This window comes from Tupaia chinensis, unplaced genomic scaffold (assembly GCF_000334495.1).
Source record: "Tupaia chinensis unplaced genomic scaffold, TupChi_1.0 Scaffold145367_1, whole genome shotgun sequence".
In the NCBI taxonomy this organism is placed as follows: Eukaryota; Metazoa; Chordata; class Mammalia; order Scandentia; family Tupaiidae; genus Tupaia; species Tupaia belangeri.
In genome coordinates, this window is record NW_006205228.1 from 1,076,555 (window position 1) to 1,096,726 (window position 20,172).

A 20,172-nucleotide genomic window follows, 5' to 3' on the forward strand; every position below is an offset into this window, starting at 1 on the left:
TCTTTCCCTTCTTCCTATTCTCAGTTTTCAGTGGTCACATACTCCTTTTTCCAAATCTTTCTGAACAATTTTAGCACATTTATGGATCAAATTATTTCCCATAAATTATGTCTGGGTAAATTTTACTCGGCTATTTTGTTTGAAACAGAATATCTTCCACAAGACTGAAAGCATCTTAATGAAGTTGGATTGACCTACAAATTGAACATAATAATTTGTTACAACTATAGAACAGAAATCTTCAATATAATATTTCACAAAAATAAGCCTTCAATTGAATTTTTAAATAGTTCTGTAACCTTACTTAACCTTACAGGTGTCCAAATACCATTAGTAGGGTTACCATTTACACATCTTTTCATTTCTTCCCTCGACTGGTTTATTTTCTTCTTTGCTGTTTTCATCCTTTACCCAGTGATTTCTGCTAATATATGTTTTCTTCTTTGTGATAGCGCTGATTGTATTTTCAGTTTATCGAGGTCATGGTTGTTAGGAATTGGCAATGTGCTATGTTGATTGTGGTAACGAAAAGGCAACTTGGCCTTTCTAGAGCAGCACTGTCCAGTTCAGCTCTCTGTGAAGAGAGGGCAGTGTTCTGTATCTGCACTGTTCAGTAATGGTAGCTACTAGTTACACATAACTGCTAAGCACGTGCAGTGTGGTCATGAATCTGAGGAGCTGAATTCTATTTAATTTAAATTTATTTACGTTGAAATAGCCATACATGGTTAGTGACTATTGTAATGGAGTACACAGTTCTAGATGAGCAGACTTAATCAGCATCGTTTGTTCTCATAGGCCGCACAGTGTTTGTGTACATGAGCTCTTGCAAAACAAGTAACAGCTTTTTCACATTGAAAGGAATGTTCATGTTTGGAAAGAATGTTTCTGCACTAACTCGTTTTTCTTTTTTTGTTTTTAGGTTTTTGCTAAGTTGTTTTTCATATTTAGCATCAAATTACACTTTCTTGGGGCCAGCAGGTGTCATGGTGGTTAAGATGCTGGACTCCCATGTGGCTGACCGTGGTTCAAGTCCTGGATCGGCAGCTTGAAAATCACACCAAGCGTGTGTGTATGTGTGCCCAAAATTCCGAGAGGAGAATGGAGGAGGAGAGATTGCAGCATAGCTATCCCCTGGGGGTGATTTCTCACTTCCTTTCTCTGTCTCTGGCAAGCACACGTGCCCTATGGCAAAAACCTAAAAAATAAAAAAAGCCATTTTCTCAAAATCAGAATGCTTCCCACGATATTTGGATCACTAGGAAGTAACAAGTGTTTTCTACTCAGATAGATGAAAATCATTTTACATTTCGTTTTAGAAAACAAAACCAGTCCTCTAGTCTGACTATAAGATCTTATGTTCTGTGAAACTTTTGTTGAGATTTCCTCATTGTTGTATGCTTGGTTTTAGTTTATACTTTATTGCTTTTAGATTTACACTGTGAGTTTCTGTCATTTTGCTGATATTTGCTTCCTAATGTTGAAGGGGCCAGAGCATAGAACTGAATAAAGCCGAACAGTAGTAAAGTGACTTAATGCTCTCTTGAACATTTAACAAACTAATTGTGCTACCTTACAGCCAGTGGTTTCATTTAATACTGACAAAATTTTGGCACATCAGCACCAAAAATCAAGTATCATCCTTGCTGCACTTACTGTCCTCATGAGAGTAAGAAACTAACGCCCCATTCACATGAATAGAAATGAACAAATACTCTACTTTTAAGACGAACTTAATTGGGGGGAATAGAATATGTGGTAAATATGTATGAAAATTTTGGAAAGACTTAAAGTAAGATCTTAAAATTGGAATTGAGGTTGAAGAAAATTTGGTGAGGCCAGATAATAGATGAGAAATACTATTAATACTTTCAAAGAAACACTTATGACATATACTTTCTGTGTGTTCCCTGATAGAATAGATGGGCAGTGTACATATAGAAGTCATGTGGAGTAGTCAGACCATTTTCCTTTACCCATGAGGGTGGGAAGGCAAAGGCAAGGCAGCTCAGCTGCAGTTTACAACCCTGACCTAGGCTCCTGTTTGACCTCAGTCTGTCTTGATGCAGCAGCACAGGCCAGCGAGGAGGCGGTGTCATTTCGCCGTGAACGCAGCACATTTAGGCGCCAGGCAGTACGGCGCCGGCACAATGCAGGGAGTAACCCTACCCCTCCTACATTGCTCATCGGATCACCCCTAAGGTATGGTATTTTAAAATTCCACCAAGTTTAGTATGCATGTAACAGACCTTTTAACCTGTTCTGTCAGTCTCACAGAAGCATTGGAAGAGCTTTGTTTTTCGTTTTCTTTCTGTTTCTCTCCTATACATTGAAGCTCTTTTATTGTAGATTTTCTCCGCATGTCACCATGAGCCTGTACTGCATCATGCATGCTTTATGTTGCACTGTTTAAACGAAATGATCAGATTGGTTTAGCCAAGTTTAATTTGCAAAATCACTTTAAGGAAGTTAAAAAAATAAAGTAATAGTCATCCTTTCTTGTTTTCTTTTTTCTACTTCAATTTAATATTAATGTAACATCTTTTCTTAACATCTTGACAGTGTTTAATATGAACAAATATGGGACCAAGTGGTGAGCCTGTTAAATAACATAACTGACCTCAGCTTGATAAGCCAGTTCGATTATTTTATTTCACTAAATAAGATACATTTTATTTTCTATTGCTAAAATTTGATGTCTTGTTTTATAATCATCAGGGCCCAGTGTAAATGACACAGAACTGAAAAATTCAATTTACGTAAAGTATGGTTAAGTGCTAGACATATAAATCTGTGTTGAATTTCTCAACCTCCTTAATATATTAAACAAAATAATTTCCCTCAATGTTTCTAAATAAGAAAGCCTCTATTTCTAATATTGGGGATAATTTTCCACTAAGATATTGGTGGTTTAGTCTTAATTATATCAAATCTAATAAACCCATGCCTTGAAATGTAAAAATCTCATATTCAAAGACTTGTGATTTACTTTTCTTTAAGAATACAAATATGGACATAAATGCTTTATGTGTGCTTACTTAAACCATGCATCTATTGTATAGATATGTTTTATTAAATTTCTGTACCCAGAAGCACCATTATACAAATTATTTTCCTGTCACATTTTAATTTGAAATTCAAAGGGCAGAACCATTTGATGAAATAACTATTGCTGAGTGCCTTGTAGCTTGGCAGAGAGAAACTCCTTCCTTTATTAAAAACCTTTGTTCTGGACAGTAGCAGAATTCTTATTTCTTTAAAATATTAGATATTCCCCCGAGATTTAAGACTTGATTATTTTTCTAGATTTTACATTACAGTTAGAGAGTTTATTGTGTTTAATAATACATAATTCTGTTAAAAAGTAGCTTGAATGAACTAAACCAAGACTGAAAATATAAAAATGGGAAGGCTACCAATGTAAGAAATTTGTTCTTAAAACCTTTCCTGAGCACCTTTGCTTTCTGTGAGCCATCCTCTTCTGTTTCCTTTCTGCTTCCTTCCCTTCCCCTTTCCTGCCTGAAGTAACCTTTCTGCCCATGGATTCGGGCATCGTCCCAATGCATAGACAGAGCTCAGCATTTCTTTTACTTTTTGTGTTTGCTTTCTAATAGCTCCCTTTTGCCCCTTAAATAGTATTTGCCATAGACAACTTTGCTTTCTTACTCCGTGTTAATACTTCTTAAACTTTATTTTAAACCATCTCTTTTTAGTCTTCAAAAAAACTTTTCATTCTTGGCCACAAATGAGCCTGCTGAATTCTACTCACCAAATAAATATGTAGACAAATTAATTCTTTTTCTCTGCCTGGTGGAATGTTAAAAAGCTATGTTCTAACTCCAGCCAATCACACAGGGTTTTCCTAGAATTTTAAATATATTACCACTTAAATAAAAGCAGGGTATAAAACTTATTTCCAAAGGGCTCACATTAGAATTTTTGAAAAGTAATCTTCCAGTAGTTGGCACATAACTTTTGTTGAGGTTCCAGGGTATTTCCAGTACAAGGGGCATATGTGTCTTTTAAAAATTGCTGACTTCATCATCAGAAGTGATGTTAAAACAAAATAGCTCTAAGGAATTAGGAGAAACACAAAATTTATTAAAATCGTCTTTAAAAATCGTGAAGCTATTCAGATAAAGTGTATTGGTTTTCTCAGTGTGAGTTACAGAATTATAATCTCACCTTTAAATATAAAATGGTACAGCCATTTAAAATTTGGAAAATTTGTTTGTTAAAAACAGGTGGAATTGATGTGGCAATACTTTCATTACAATTTTTATGTAAACAGTTGTAAGTTCTAACTTATTTTAGACTATAGTGAATAGTTTAAGTCATTGCCCATCCAGAAACCAACTTGATAAAATACATATCCCCAAGGATTGGGAACAGATCACCAGCTTCTTCACAAAGAATTTGCATGTGTTTTATAATACTTATTAGTATATACTGTGTCATAATTACTTTAAGATTTTTTAAAATTAAGTTAGCCATGTAGGTAGATCTTAAACACCTTCGCTAATTCTCCCCAGTTACTAGAGGTGAAAATAAAGACAAATATTTAACATTTTTATAATACATATATTAAAGGTCTGTATTTATCAACCTAAATTTTTAAAAATTCTAGTTAGTGGACTGGAATGGAAGGAAATCATTGTTACATTTTGGGGAGGAGGAAAAACCTTTAGTGTATTTATAGTTATTTTTAAAAATATGAGATTGAAAGATTTGTAATAAAATAAGGTCATAATAATAACTGAGAGTACCTGATTAGAAATTCACTGGGATCATTTTGTGGTGCTCACAATGAGCCTACCAAATACTTGCTGTTTGTTTACTATGTTCAGGACACTCTTCTGGGTTTTCTCTGGAGTCTGGAGTTTCGTAGGAATAACCTAATTGTCCTTTTGGCATTTACATTTTAGTTGAGAATAGACATGCAAAGATAACTAACAGTATAAAGCATTATATGTCGCATTATATGTCAAGTGCCACACAAGTGGTGGAGAAGGGGGAAAGACCAAGACCAACTATTTTTCTATCATTTCGGCCATAAGTGTTTGTGAGTGAGATTGCTTGTCAGTGATCCTAGTGGTAGCTGACAATTACAGACCTAAATTTCTGTATTTTCTTTTGCTGTGTTACAAGACAGTTGCTACCTTTTCTGAAACTGGTAGTTTTGTCATGTAATTGAGACTGCAAAAAAGATGTATTTGTGTCAACTAAAGATGAATGCAACCCTCAAGAAATATGTTTCTTAACTGTTCAGGCAAAAATGACAGTTTTTTGGTTGTTGCCGCATTTTGAAAACAGGAACTCAAGGAGCGCAAATATTTACTACTTAACTACTGTTAAAAAACTTTAACATTTATAATTATATAGATTTTTGCCTAATTTATTTATTCTGGAGTTGATTTTTATGCACTGCCTAATATTTTGAAAATAGTTTTATATATTTAACTATATATTGTGTATCTCTACATTGACAATTAGGATATTCTCAAATATCTTCACATTAAAGTACATCTAAGTGCCATATAGCACCTTTGCTTATGACTTGAAGTGAAAACATTGTTAGGACAATTTGTTGAGAACATATCCTGTGAAATTCTGCCGTCTTTTTCATCTGAAGCTGCCAATAGTACTCAAACTATTTCAACACTTTCGCCTCACTATTTTCTTCCTTGTGAAATATGTTCAATTTGATAAGGTTTGTGGATAAGTTTAAATGGCTTTTGAGGAAGAGTAACAGATCAATCATATATATTGAATATAAGAAAGATTAAAACTTACCTGATTATATTAGTTTCCAAGATTATCTCTTGGTTTATATCTGTCATATGATGATGCTAGTTCAAAGACTGCATTAAATACTTCTATAGTTATGACTTACAAAAGTGATGCTAGTAAGAATAGACAAGGCTACTCTCGCAGCCCTCTGTGTTGTTTGTGTTCCTGTTCCTTGCGTAGACTTTACTTTTCAATGGCTCTCAAGCTGGAACAAATGATGGTCCAGGTAGTGATGGTTAATAGAACTAGACTGTAATCTGCACTGTTCACTATAGCAGATACTAACTACTGCCCACTTTGGTAATTATTAGCTATGGTAACTGTTAGCTACATTGTATGATTATTAAATAGTTGAAGTGTGGTTTGGATGACTGAGGAATTAAAATGTTGATTAATTTAAAGTCACTGGCTACCATATTAGACTGTATGTTTCCAGAGTGTAGTCTAGTGCAAAAAGCATAAGCTTAAGCAATATATACAGCATTTTCTGTTTAGCCTTTTCTTTCATGGTCAGTCTGCAGCTCATGAGTTTGCTTTATACACACACCAGAGAAGCCTTTACACTGAATTTAAAGCATTAGAAGTTGATATTCATGAAAAACGATAAAGTAGCTGAATAAGGCCATCTTAAGTAATGTTCTTTTTGTTCAAGAGGCCTAATAATTTTAGTAACAGACTTTGGCATTGTTCAAAGTAGATTGACAGGGGACCAGCAGATGGTGTAATGGTTGTGTTGCTGGACTTGCACGTAGTCTACCGTGGTTTACATCCTGGACCCGGTGGCTTAAACCTCACAGTGCGTGTGTGTGTGTGTGTGTGCGTGTGTATACCTCACAGTGCGTGTGTGTGTGTGCGTGTGTGGGCCCAAAATCTCAAGAGGAGAAGGGGTTGTGGCTTGACCATCCTCTCTGAGAGGGTGATTTCTTGTTTTTTGTCTTTCTGTGTCTCTCTGGTGAGTGCATGTGCCCAATAGCAAAAAAATCTCTCTAAAAAAAAAAATAATAAATTGACAGAATGCAGAGCTGCATTGCATGTTATATAGAGAATGACATATAATAATTATACGTAAATATTTTCATGATTATTATAAGAACATTAAAAGTCATGGTATCCTAAGAAAGTATATAAAGTATAACATTAGTTAAGACTAATAGTTTCTTAATTAGGTAATTTAGATAGTTTTATAAATAGTAATTTAATGAATATAAAAAAAACCTAAGTACTGTTTTTATAAAATTTAGAATAGACTAATATCCTTTGAAAAGTTACTGGATCTCATATTATTTTTACAGTTTCTAAAATGATGGATTCTTAATGAGACTACAGTATGAGCTGGAAAAGGAAATAACAAAAGTTGTTAAGAGAACATAATTACTAACCAGTACTTTGTGTATAAAGGATGTGGCCTTCTGTCAGGAATATGAAGGCTTTATAAAGAAAGCACTATATTCTGCTCTGGCCCAGTGACCATTTGTATCTCACTTGGTTGAGTCAGTTATTCTAGTTTTTTTTTAGCATAGTTTGTGGTTTTCTTTTGATTCAAAATTGTCATCTTGGTTGCATTTGCTAAAGATTCTTTGGTTTTCAAGTGCTTAGAAACTTTGTTTTGTTGTGAATTTGAGATCCCAGAATATTTGAAAGAATAATTCTAGAATCGTTGACAAAGTTAGAAATTAAAGTGCAGATTTAACTGAGAAACAGGGTTTATCTATTGGAGACCAGTCTCAAGCCACTTATGTTGAATGTACTCATGGTTTTTCTTTGCTGCCTTTTTTCCCCTTATACTAGACTTTCATTGGTTTGAGGTGGAAAAAAGTCAGATTGACCAGTTTACATATATTATACATTAAACATTGACCATGTTTTTTTCTATGACTCAGACCCACAGCGATCAGTAGATTTAACTTGGCAGTGTGATTTATTTTTAAAAGTTTGTTGGTTCACCCTTAGGTTACAATGAAAAAATATCTTTATGAAATCAGTTTTCTATATTAACTTCATTCTAGCTATTGTTTTCTCTTTTCTTCCCTGTAATGTCTCCCCAATCCATGTTTTTTCGTAGCCTTCAAGATGGTCAGCAAGGCCAGCAGTCCACAGCCCAGGTCAAAGTCCAGTCCCGTCCCCCTTCCCAGGCTGCAGTGCTCAGTGCTAGTGCCTCCTTGCTGGTGAGAAATGGGAGTGTCCACTTAGAAGCCTCACATGACAATGCATCTGCTGTAGGCGGTGGCAGTTTGCACGATGAACTTGGTATGCAGGCCTTACGTCATCTTGGTGATTCAAAACTTTAATGCAGCAGATAATAATGGGTAACAGTTTTGTAGTTCTTGCAAATCTTTCTTGAGATAGCTTTATTTTGGAACTATGCGTAAGAGCACTTTTAATATAGGATTTGCCCTGTGCGTAAGGAATATTCAATTTTTGCTTTTTCCTTTTTAGTCTTACTCTGTATTTTCTTGAGAGCGTATCCCTTATTAATAGCTAGTTAAAACATTAGTAAATATTCATACTTTAGAGTTCTCTTAAAATGATTTGGGCAGTTCTGTTTTTCTGAGGTATTTTCATCATGTGGGAAAATGTTTATTTTTTTTTAAATGTTTTAACTAAATCTTTTATTCTTAAAATTCTTCATGCTATAGGAAAGGCAAAAATGCTTTCTGAAAGGTCTGTCACTATAGAATCTTTAAGGTATATTTTACAGTATGTCCTCTAGTAGGATTTTTTATCATTCTAAATGTAGTACTCCTGAGGACACTATGGCTCTGTGCTACTATGAGATAATAACTTTATATGAAGTTATTTCTGTTTTATATCAATAGGTTTATAAATATACATATAAATGGGACCAGTAGTTGGCGTAATGGCTATGTTGCTGGACTCTCATGTAGTCAACCATGGTTCGAGTCCCGGATCCCGTGGCTTAAATTCATGCTAGGCACGTGGGCATGTGTGCCCAAGATCCCGAGAGGAGAATGGAGGAGAAAGGATTGCGGTGTGGCCATCCTCGTTTTCTGTCTCTCTGTCTCTCTCTGTCTTTCTGGTGAGCACATGTGCCCTATAGCAAAAACCTCTCAAAAAAAAAAAAGAAAAAAAAATATATATACAAAGTTATAAAATAGTTCTTAGAGATGTGATATATTTAAAAAACCTTAGTAATCCACTCAAATATCTGCTTTATGCATCATTTAAAGATAATAGATTACATAGGTTTTTATTATTATTACTATTTTTAAATTTGCCATAGGGCATGTGTGCTCACCAAAGAGAGACAGAGAGAGAGAGGGAAAAAAACACCCCTTAGTGGAGTGTGGTCATGCCACAATCCCTTCTCTTCCATTTTACTGTCCTCTTGGGATTTGGGGCATGCACACATACACACCTGGTGTGGTTTTTCAAGGCACTGGACTGGGATTTGAACCACTTGGTCAGCCGTGTGGGATCTGGCCCCTTAACTACTAGGCAGTAGGGCTGACACTATTTTAGTTTTTGCTATAGGGAGCATGCCCTTTCCGTTCCAGGCTGCTGAGTCTTGGATTGGAACCATACACTTGGCAATGTGGGATCTGGCCACCTTAACCACCATACCATCTGGCTGGCCCATGACACTTTTATTTCTTTTTATAGTCCAATTTTCTTGTGCCCAGAATGCAGATTAATAAATTTAAGTAAATATATTTAAGTAAATTTATTGAAGAAAATCTTGCTTTTAAGAAATACTCATTTTTAAATCACTCATTGTGATTTTGTTTATTCCTGTTACAACTGGTTTTAATTTAGAAAGATGGTGATCCAGGTGATGTTTTAACTAAAAGAGACATGGTTTAAGTTGTCCAAATTAGGTTTACTAAAACTTTATATGTTATCTATTCATTGCCTCTTTTTCCATCTTGCAGAAATCTTTGGTTTCAGAGTTATTCATAAATACGTAGATATGCATATTGATGAAAATAGCTATTAAACAAATCTTACAGAAACTTTAAAATGGTCATATAATATATAAATTTATTACATAGTAATATGTGGTGACACTTATAAAATGAGAATACAATAAAATAACTTTTACTTTAGAATATTTTTACTTTTGAGTTGGTAATTTGGAGAGGCAAGATATCTGTAAGGAGGTTACTTTAGAGAGTAAGGTAGGCTTGAATTTGGCTACTTGTTGTAATTGCAAGCCATAATTGTTTAGTTGCAAATATATTCAGTTGAGTGTTAATATCTTTATATTGATGTTTCTCTCCATTTAACTAAGTTCCTATGGATAAAGGATTATGTGAACCTATGAATATAAAACTACAGTTATATTCATTGTCTATTGGCTTTGTGATAGTAGATTACCAGCTTAAAATAGAAAGCTTTATTTTGATCCACATTGGATTTATAGAATTTTATCAGAACAAATGTTAAATGAAATCATAGATGATTTTCCTTTATTAATTTGATCAAAAATTTTGCTATGCAAGCTTTAGTTCTAAAACACTGCAAAGCCATATGCAGGTTATTGAAAATAATCTACGTATGAACTGTCTTACCAGTTCTAAAGATCAAAACCCTCTTTGGAAGTGACTTTAACATCTGCTGATGGATATTCAGAATATTCTCTTGAAATTTGGGTTTTGTATTTTATGTTAGTTGCCTTTGATAAGTTCTTGGACTCTGATAGCTGAATGCTATCAGATTAAATGCTTATTAATAATTAATACAAAAAAGTAGTCAGCCTTATTAACCACCATGCCACTGGCTGACCTGCAACCAATGGAGAGTGTATACCTCTTCCGTAGTACCAAAAGTTGGCCACAAAAGATTCTGAAAATGAACTGCAACTAAACTTTAAGGAATTGGTAGGAATAGGTACGGAAACTGGAACATTTTTTGTTGTATGGCTTAATTTTCTACATGATTTTAACTAACAGTACTAAGATACTTTTGTGTGAATAAATTGAGTGCTGTATACTCAAATATGTTTGTCAGTTGTTGATAGTCACCAAAATACGGTATCTTTACAAAGAATTGCTTCTTTACAAATTTAGCTGCTTTTGAAAGATTTTAACCATACAAATTGTCACATGTGAAAATATATACTTTTCCATAATACATTTATATAAAATGATTATGTACACATAATTCAAAAAGTTTGTGGAAAATTGAATTTGAAGTGTAAGTTTTTTTTATACAAAATAAATTTTAATCCATGCATAGTTTTTTTGTAATATTTATTTCCCATGATCTTTTTAAGTTTTTTTTTTTTTTTTTTTTAAGAGAGATTTTTGCTATAGGGCACATGTGCTTGCCAGAGAGAAAGAGACAGACAGAAAGTGAGAAATCGTCCCCCCAGGGGGGATGGCCGTGCTGCAATCCCTTTTCCTCCATTCTCCTCTTAGAATTTTGGGCATGCATCAGCATGAGTTTTAAGCTGCTGGGTCTGGGACTTGAGACATGGTTGACTACGTGGGAGTCCAGTGATGTAACCATTATGCCATCTGCTGGTCCCTGCCATGATCTTTTTGTAAGCCCCCTTATACACATTCATATATAAACACACACACACTCTCTAAATACACACACAGCCACACACACACTTGTAATATGTATGACTGCTCACAGTGTATTTGTACGTATGCACACGTATGTAATAATTGTATATAAGACACTGAGGAATGCCCTTGTGGATGAAAGGAAACTCACAGTCAGGCATTAATTCCAGGACTAGATGTTTCCTCATATTGTTTTTTTTTACATTTTTATTCTGTGATAGTATAATTGATAACCAGACCCATTTTTTTTTCATATTTATTCAATTTAATTTGTTTTTAATTTGATCAGAGAGCAAGCAATCAGGTATGGGACTTAAACTGTGATCGGCCATGTGGGAGTTTAGCACCTTTAGTCATCATGCCACCTGCCAGCCCCACCACATCCATTTCTTTTACGAAACCCTGAGCATCCTTATTTCTCTGTTGCATTTTTCTAAAGAGAATTAATTAATTAAAATTTGACCAGAGAGAGGGAAAGTAAGCCACTAAGTCCAGGACTTGAACCACCATCAGCTATGTGGGAGTCCAGCGCCTTAACCACCATGCGACCTGCTGGCCCCTCTCTGTTCCATTTTAAAAAGCATTTTAAGGTTACTAAGTAACATTAAACATTATGGAAAATTCATTGACGATAGCTCTTTAAGGATGATTTTTAGTAATTTCTTTAATGGGAATATGCATTTTCATTGTATTTAGCAGACTTAATTGCTAATTGTAATTAATTTTAGAAACTAGATTATAAATGGTATAATTTAAAAGGCAAAACATGAATCATATTCTTTTTTATTTATACACTTCATTTCTCTATAAACCTAGTCCAAAAAAGATTCAAATGACAAAAGTTATGGATAACTTTTGAAGTTAACACCTTTGAAAAGAAAAATTTTTATCAGAATTAAATATTTGTTTTCATTGTGTAAAATGTTGGTCTTTATTTCAGAGATTACATCTTAAAGGTTTATTTCTTTTTTTTTTTTTTTTTTTTTGAGAGAGAGAGATTTTTGCTATAGGGTACATGTGCTTGCTGGAGAGACAGACTGAAAGTGAGAAATCACCCACCAGGGGGATAGCCACACCACAATCCCTTCTCCTCCATTCTCCTGTTGGGATTTTTATACACACGTGCCCGGTGTGACTTTCAAGCTGCTAGGTTCAGGACTTGAACTGTGATTAATCATGTGGGAGTCCAGTGATGTAATCACTACACCATCTGGTGGTCCCGAAAGTTAATTAATTTCTTTCTGATCATCATTGGACTTACTGAGTTGTCAGAAAAGTCATGAAGTATTTTCTTATGCAAAAATGCATCATGACTTTTCCAATGACTCAGTATCTGCAGTTGATTTTATACCATGTTTTGAATTAATCTGCAAAAATGCAAATAGAAAAAATCTGTCACTTAGTACCTAGATTGGGTCATACAAAAGACTGAATTCAGGTGGTCTTAAAGTTTTAGATCTCCAAAGCCTTTCTTCTTCTTAGTTTTCATTTCAAATTCAACTTTATCTTCTAAATTAAGACTAAGAAATTGACACAATGATAAAACATGCCATTATGGTTGATATACTTTTGATAAGTAATATAACATCTCAAAGGGAATATTCTTTTTTTTTTTGGAGAGCTCTTTGCTATAGGGTGCATGCACTCGCCAGAAAGAGAGAGAGACAGAAAGCGAGAAATCCCCCCCCCCGTGGGGGGATGGCCATGCCACAATCCCTTCTCCTCCATTCTCCTCTTGGGATCTTGGGCACGCATGTACACGTGCCTGGCATGAGTTTAAGCCACCGGGTCTGGGACTCGAACTGCAGTCAACTACATGGGAGTTCAGCAACATAGCCATTACGCTAACTGTTGGTCCCTCAAAGAAAATATTCTAAATCAGATAGAGCAGGAAAATTTGTATCTTTTTTTTTTTAAGAGTTTTTTTGCTATAGGGTGCGTGCGCTCGCCAGGCAGACAGAGACAGAGAGACAGAAAGCGAGAAATCACCCCCCAGGGGGGATGGCCACTCCACAGTCCCTTCTCCTCCATTCTCCTCTTGGGATCTTGGGCACGCATGTACACGTGCCTGGCATGAGTTTAAGCCACCGGGTCTGGGACTCGAACTGCAGTCAACTACATGGGAGTTCAGCAACATAGCCATTACGCTAACTGCTGGTCCCACCTATATCTTTTTCTATATATGAAATTAGTGATTGTCATTGGTAGGCTATGCTCTAAAAAAGCATATACTACATAAAGTTATTATTTTTTCTTTATGTGAATTTTTTTTTACTTTGATTTTTTTTAAAGAATGATTTAATTTAACTATTTATTTATTTTAAAATTTGGGCCAGAGTTGGGGGTAGGGAGTGAGAAAACAAGCCTCCGTGTCTAGGACTCAAACCATAGTTGGCCATGTGGGAGTCCAGTGCCCTTAACCACCATGCCACCTGCTGGCTGCGGTTTGATTTTTTTTTTTTTTTTTAGAGAGATTTTTGGTATACAGTGTGTGTGCTTGCTGGAGAGACAGAAAGTGCAAAATCACCTCCCAGAGGGGAGGCCATGCTGCAGTCCCTTCTCCATTCTTCTCTTGGGATTTGGGGCTCTCACGCATATGCTTCTGGTGTGAGTTTCCAGTCTGGGACTCAAACTGTGGTTGCCCATGTGGGAGTCCAATGATGTAACCACTATGCCATCTGCTGGTCCCGTGGAAAAAAAAATTTAATTACTATTCTAGGCTAGAAATGGGGACAAAGGAGTTTTATATTTATCAAGACATAAATATACATAAACATTCATGGATAGTGTTTGTTTGATTAATTTAGGGCTTCTTAATTTGCTATATATATTAGAGGTTTAAAAGTGATACCTGAATTGATCTTTCTAAAATGATTTTTTTTTTAACTGTGTAAAGATTAACATCCCTGTTCTTTGAGGTAATCTGCTTTACTACAGAGTTTATAAACTTAAAATGTGATCAGCTCTAGGAGAAGACTTAAAGGGAACTTGGCAACACTCATGGCCCTTTCTATTATGCAGTCTGTAACAGCTATGCATTATTAAGCAGAAGTATAATTTGGAGGCTTTTCCATTTTTTACTTGAAAAAACAGAGACTTAGATGATCTATACAACTATTAGTGACTTTTATTACAGCTAGTCTTGGTGCTTATAAAAGATTATATGTACCGCCCTGTAGTATTTGGGGCTATGTCATAAGTACTGAATTTGTCCTCAGTATTATGAATACAGAGTCGGAGCACTATAGGGAATGTTGGAGTTTATACTTCATTTCCCTGTGTTATGGTAGATCATTTTCTTTCTTTTTTAAAAAAGAAATCTTTAATTTGAACTTACATTTAATCACATGTATCTTTATAGTGTACAACATTGCCTTTTCCGGCACAAATACTATGCACATCAGTCGAGACGAAGACATTGCTATATAGATTATCATCAGTAAATAGCTATTCGTTTTCTGATCAATTAAACATACTCTTTTTTTCTTTCCCCTGTTTCTCTCCCTCTTTTTATTACCCACCCCTGTACTACCCCTATCCTTACTTTCTCTAATATCTATAGTTGCCCGCCCTGCTGCTATACCTTCCAAACTTTCAGTTTCTGCCATAGAGCGCAGACAATCGGTATATATAGAATAGGGACACACACAGTCTGTCTCTCATGGTCTAGCTTGTTTCAGTAGCATTAAGTCTTCCATATTTGTCCACTTTGTATCAGATGTCAGGGTCTCTTTGTTTTTTATGGCTGAGTAGTACTCTGAAGTGTTTCAATCCAGTCATCTATTTTTGGACATTTGGGTTGATTCCATGTCCTAGTGATTGTAAATAATGCTGCAATAGACATGGATATGCAAGTGTTTCTCCAGTTGAGGGTTTTTCTATCTTTTGGGTAAATACCTAAGAGTGGAATTACTAGGTTGTATGGTAGTTCTATTTGTACTATTTGTAGGTTTCTGAGGAATCTCCCTATGGTTCTCCAAAGTGGTTGTACTGATTTCCACCAGCGGGGTAGGAGAGTTCCCTTATTACCACAGCCTGGAAAGCACTTATCATAATTTATTTTTTTAATTTTACCATTCTGACTGGGGTTAAGTAGTATCTCATTGTGGTTTTTTGCTTTGCATTTTCCTTAAGTTAAAAGAGGTTGAACGTGTTTTCATATGCTTTTGGGCCGTTCGTATGTTTTCTTCGGAGAATTGTCTGTTCTGCTCATTTTCCCATCTTTTAATTGAACCAGTTTTTTTTTTTTTTTTTTTTTTTTTTTTTTTTTTTTTTTTTTTTAGTTTTTTTTATTTTTTTTTTACTTGAATTTCTTGTATATTCTGGTGTTACGCCCAAATAGTTTAATTTAATATCAGTCCCTTATGTGAGGTATAGTTTGCAAATATAGTCTCCCACTCCTCACTCTGCGTATTTCTTTTGCTGTGCAGAAGCTTCTCAGCCTAATAGAGTCCCATTTGTCTATTCTGGGGATTATTGCCTGTGCTTTGGAGGTCTTCTTTAAGAAATCTTTGCTTAGTCCAATGTCTCCTAGAGTTTTTTCTGTGTTTTCCACCAGTATTTTTATAGTTTGAGGTTTTTTTCTTTTTTTTTTTTTTTCCAGATCCTCTATCTATTTTGAGTTAATTTTTTGATAATGGTGACAGGTAAGTATCCAGTTTCATTCTTCTGCCGGTGGAGAGCTATTTCTCCCAGCACCATTTGCTGAAGAGATTTTTTTTCCCACTGGATTGTCTTGTGTCCTTTGTCAAAGATCAGCTGGCTGTATGTTTTGGGGTTTATTTGGGGGTTCTCAATTTTGCTCCATTAGTCTACCTGTTTGTTTTTGTGCCAATACTATGATGTTTTAATTATCACAGCTTTGTAATATGTTTTGAGGTCTGGAAGTGAGATGCTTTCTATTTTATTCCCCTTGCACAGTATTGCTTTGATGATGCAGGCCTTTTATGGTTCCAGACAAATTTATTATTTTTTTGTTCTATTTCTGTGGGAAATATCTCTGGTAGTTTGATTGGGATTGCATTAAATTTGTAGATTAATTTGGGTAGGTTTGACATCTTGATTATATTAATTCTTCCAATCCAGGCACATGGGATTTTCCCCACTTTTTTGTATCACTTTTAATTTCTTTTCCCAGTGTTTTATAGTTTTCCTTATAGAGATGTTTGACATCTTTGGTAAGGTTCATTCCTAGATATCTTATTGGTTTTGTGGCTATTGTAAATGGGATTTCTTTCTTCAGTTCTGTCTCAGTTTCTCCATTGTTGGTGTATAAAAATGTGTAGATTTTTGTATGTTGATTTTGTGTCCTGCCACTTTACTATATTCATTTATCACTTCTAGTTTTTTTGTGGATTCTTTCGGATTTTCTGTGAACAGCATCATTATCATCTGCAAATAGTGATAATTTCATTTTTCTTATCTTATTTGGATGCCTTTTATTTCACTCTCTTGTCTAATTGCATTGGCTAGAACTTCCAGTGCTATGTTAAAAAGGAGTGGAGAAAGTGGGCTGCCTTGTCTTATTCTAGTTTGATGTTAACTATGGATTCAATATGATGTTAACTATGGATTTTTCATAGATGACTTTTATTGTGTTGAGGAATGTCCCTTTTATGTCAATTTTGCTGAGAGTCTTAATCATGAAGGGAGGTTGTATTTTATCCAATGCACTTTCTGCCTTGATTGATATGATTATATGCTTTTTATCTTTACTTTTGTTAATGTGATGCATTACATTTATTGTTTTGCATACACTGAACCATTTTTGCCTCCCTAAAATAAAGCCTACTGGATCATGGTCTATAATCTTTTTAATATATTGTTGAATATTATTTGCTAATATCTTGTTGAGAATTTTTACATCCATATTCATCAGTGATATGGGCCTGAAGTTTTCTTTCTTTTTTTTTTTTTTTGGTCATATCATTGTCTGGTTTGAAATTAAGATAATGGAGGCTTCATAGAATGAATTCAAGAGGGTTCCTTCCTTTCGAAGTTTTAAAAATGATTTAAGGAGAATTGGGGTTAGTTCCTCTTTAAAAGTTTTGTAGAATTCAGATATAAAGCCGTTGGGACCCGGGTTTTTTCCTTGGGGAACTACTACTGATTCGATCTCTTTGCTTTTTATGGGTCCATTTGGACTTTCTGTTTCTTTCTAGTTCAATCTTGGTAGGTTATAGGTGTCTAGAAATTTGTCCATCTCATCTCAGTTTTCTTGTTTGTTGGCATATAGTTGTTCATAGTATTCTCTGATGATATTTTGTATTTCTGCTAGATCCATTGTAATAATGCCTGCTTTCCTTGTTGATTTGATTTATCTGGTTCCTTTCTCTGTTCTTGATTAGTCTAGCTAATGGTGTGTCAATTTTGTTTATCTTCTCAGAGAACGACCTTTTGGTTTCTTTTATTTTCTGTATAGTTATTTTATTCTCTATTTCATTTATTTCTGCTCAAATCTTTATTATTTCTTTTTTCCTGGAATTTTTGTTGTTCTTTTTCCAGTTCCCTGAGCTGTGTTATTAGGTTCTTTATAGCCAATGTTCTGCTTTTTTCTTGTGGTCACTAATTACTATGAACTTCCCTCTTGACTGCTTTTGCTGTGTCCTATAGGTTATAAACAATTGCTTGTTCGTTATCATTGATTTCTATGAATCTTTTGATTTCAGTCTTAATCTCTTCTATAGTTGCAAAGTCATTTAGGATTAGGTTGTTTAGTTTCCATTTGTTTGTGAATTTTTGAGTGCTCTTTCTGTAGTTGTTTTCAAGTTTGATTCCATCGTGGTTGGAGAAGATGCTAGATATAGTTTCTATACAGTTGAATTTGTCAAGACTTGCTTTTTGTCCTATCATGTGGTCAGACTTTGAAAATGTTCCATGTGGGGGTGAGAAAAATGTATATTTTGTGATAATTGGACAAAATACTCTGTAGATGTCTGTCAAGTCCATGTCATGTATGTTACAATTTAGATCTTGTATCTCATTGATTAATTTTTAAGCGTTTCATATCGTCTAGAATGTCCTGTATGTTGTCCTCATATATATATATATTTTTAATTCTTTTTGGTGATTGGTCTATGTTGGATACTTTGTCTTCAAGATCAGAAATTCTTTCTTCTGCATGGTCCAATCTGCTGTTAATACTTTCTAGGGAGATTTTAATTTCATATATTCTTTGTTTTCATAAGTTCTGTTTGATTCTTTTTTAGGATGTCTATTTCTTTATGAAATTCCTTTTTCGTATCCTGAAATTATTTTCTCGTTTCCTAGAACTGATTGTTTTCTCTTACATCTCATTGACTTTTGTCACTATGAATATTCAGAATTCTTTTTCTGACATTTCTGTGTATTTCTCTGTGCTTTCCATTGTTAGTGAGGGACTACTGTGCTGACCTGAGGGAGAGTTACCTTCTTGTTATCTTACATTTTTTTGAGATCTGTGCTGGTTTTTGGTCATCTGATGCAGCATTCACTTTTTTTTTTTTTTTTAATTTATTGGAGTAGATTCTTTAGTATTGAAAGAGGAAATTTCACCCTTAGTTCCCAGGTGTGTTTCTTTTGAGGACTTTGTCTCCCAGGCCAGAACAACTATGGGTACTTTCAGGTGCTTGGCTCCTCTACCAGTCAGCTCTTGATGAGGTGGTAGCAAGCTAAGGAGATAAAACTGAGTAAAGAGAATCAAGGTGCCCACTGCACAAAGTGCAGTGCGTGGGCTTGTGTACCAAAAATTCCAAAGTTACTCCCAGGCCCCGAGGATGAACTCACTCAAGGAAGCCTGCCCAGACTACACTCAAGTCCCTAGAGGTCAGGATGAGCCCAGGCTGCCAGAGCGGTGGGCAGTGCAGATGATAGGTCATTTTCATTCATCTGAACAAAAAAAGTTACATTGCTTTTGTAGCAACCTTGATCTTGTCCTTTATTGTTGTTTTAGAGAATGTAAAATACTAAATTTTACTTATTATCCCTTTTTGACGGAGAGACAACAGAAAGTATATATAAATGAAAGTTAAAAGCTTACTTTGATTAAAACAGTAAAAATATTTTATCTAGAAGGAAGAAATGTTAGGCGGTTTGGGAGACATAAGCCTCTTTCTTCTAATAGAATTAGAATGCACTTTTCCTATTCTTACAACAGAATTATGAGTTTACAAATACTGGAAAATATAATGGAAAAAATAGTGTCATCTGTATTCTCATCACTTAATAATACCATACACACTATTGGCATTTTATAATTTTTCTCTTTCAGGTTTTAAAAATATATACATATACTTTTCTAATAGAATCTGGTTGTATGATTCCTGTGCTATCGTATGAGTTTTCCATCTTGCCGTTTTCACTCAACAGGTCTGAACATGTGCCCAATCATTAACTATTGTTTAGCTTGCTTTTAAGAGGCTGCATAATACTTTGGAACTTTTATATCTACACAAGAGGCAGTCTAGTGGAGTAGACAATAGAGGCAGATTTCCCTACTTTAGATCCAGTCTCTCCCACTTAACTATCTTTGTGATCTGGATCTCTCTCTATGCCTCAGCTTCCTCATTTGTCAAAGGAGGGTAATAATAATGCCTACTTCATAGGTTTATTGTGAAGACTGTATCTTTTAAAACATGCGAAACAATCAGATTAGTGCCCGGCAATAGAAAGTTTATTATAAAAATAAATATCAGTATAATTATTAATATTGATAAATTTTATCATGACTTATTTAACCAGGTAACTAACCATGCGTTAGTCTTCAATTATATTAGAATAATTGGGACCAACAGTTGGTGTAACAGCTATGTCGCTGGACTCCCATGTAGTCTACCATGGTTCGAGTCCTGGACCCAGTGGTTTAAACTCACTC

At 34.8% G+C, this 20,172-nt stretch overlaps 1 protein-coding gene across 3 annotated transcripts in view; it reads left to right on the top strand.

The window, feature by feature from the left end:
• PCNX1 (pecanex 1) overlaps positions 1-20,172 on the top strand; it is a gene marked incomplete at its 5' end in the record, with an annotated part of 166,814 nt that overhangs the window by 50,072 nt on the left and 96,570 nt on the right. For 2 of the 3 annotated variants that reach the window (XM_014583989.2, XM_006167960.3), the window contains 2 exon segments: positions 2,070-2,202; positions 7,853-8,037. In XM_014583989.2, coding sequence (XP_014439475.1) covers positions 2,070-2,202; positions 7,853-8,037 — 318 coding nt within the window. 3 annotated transcript variants of the gene reach the window in all.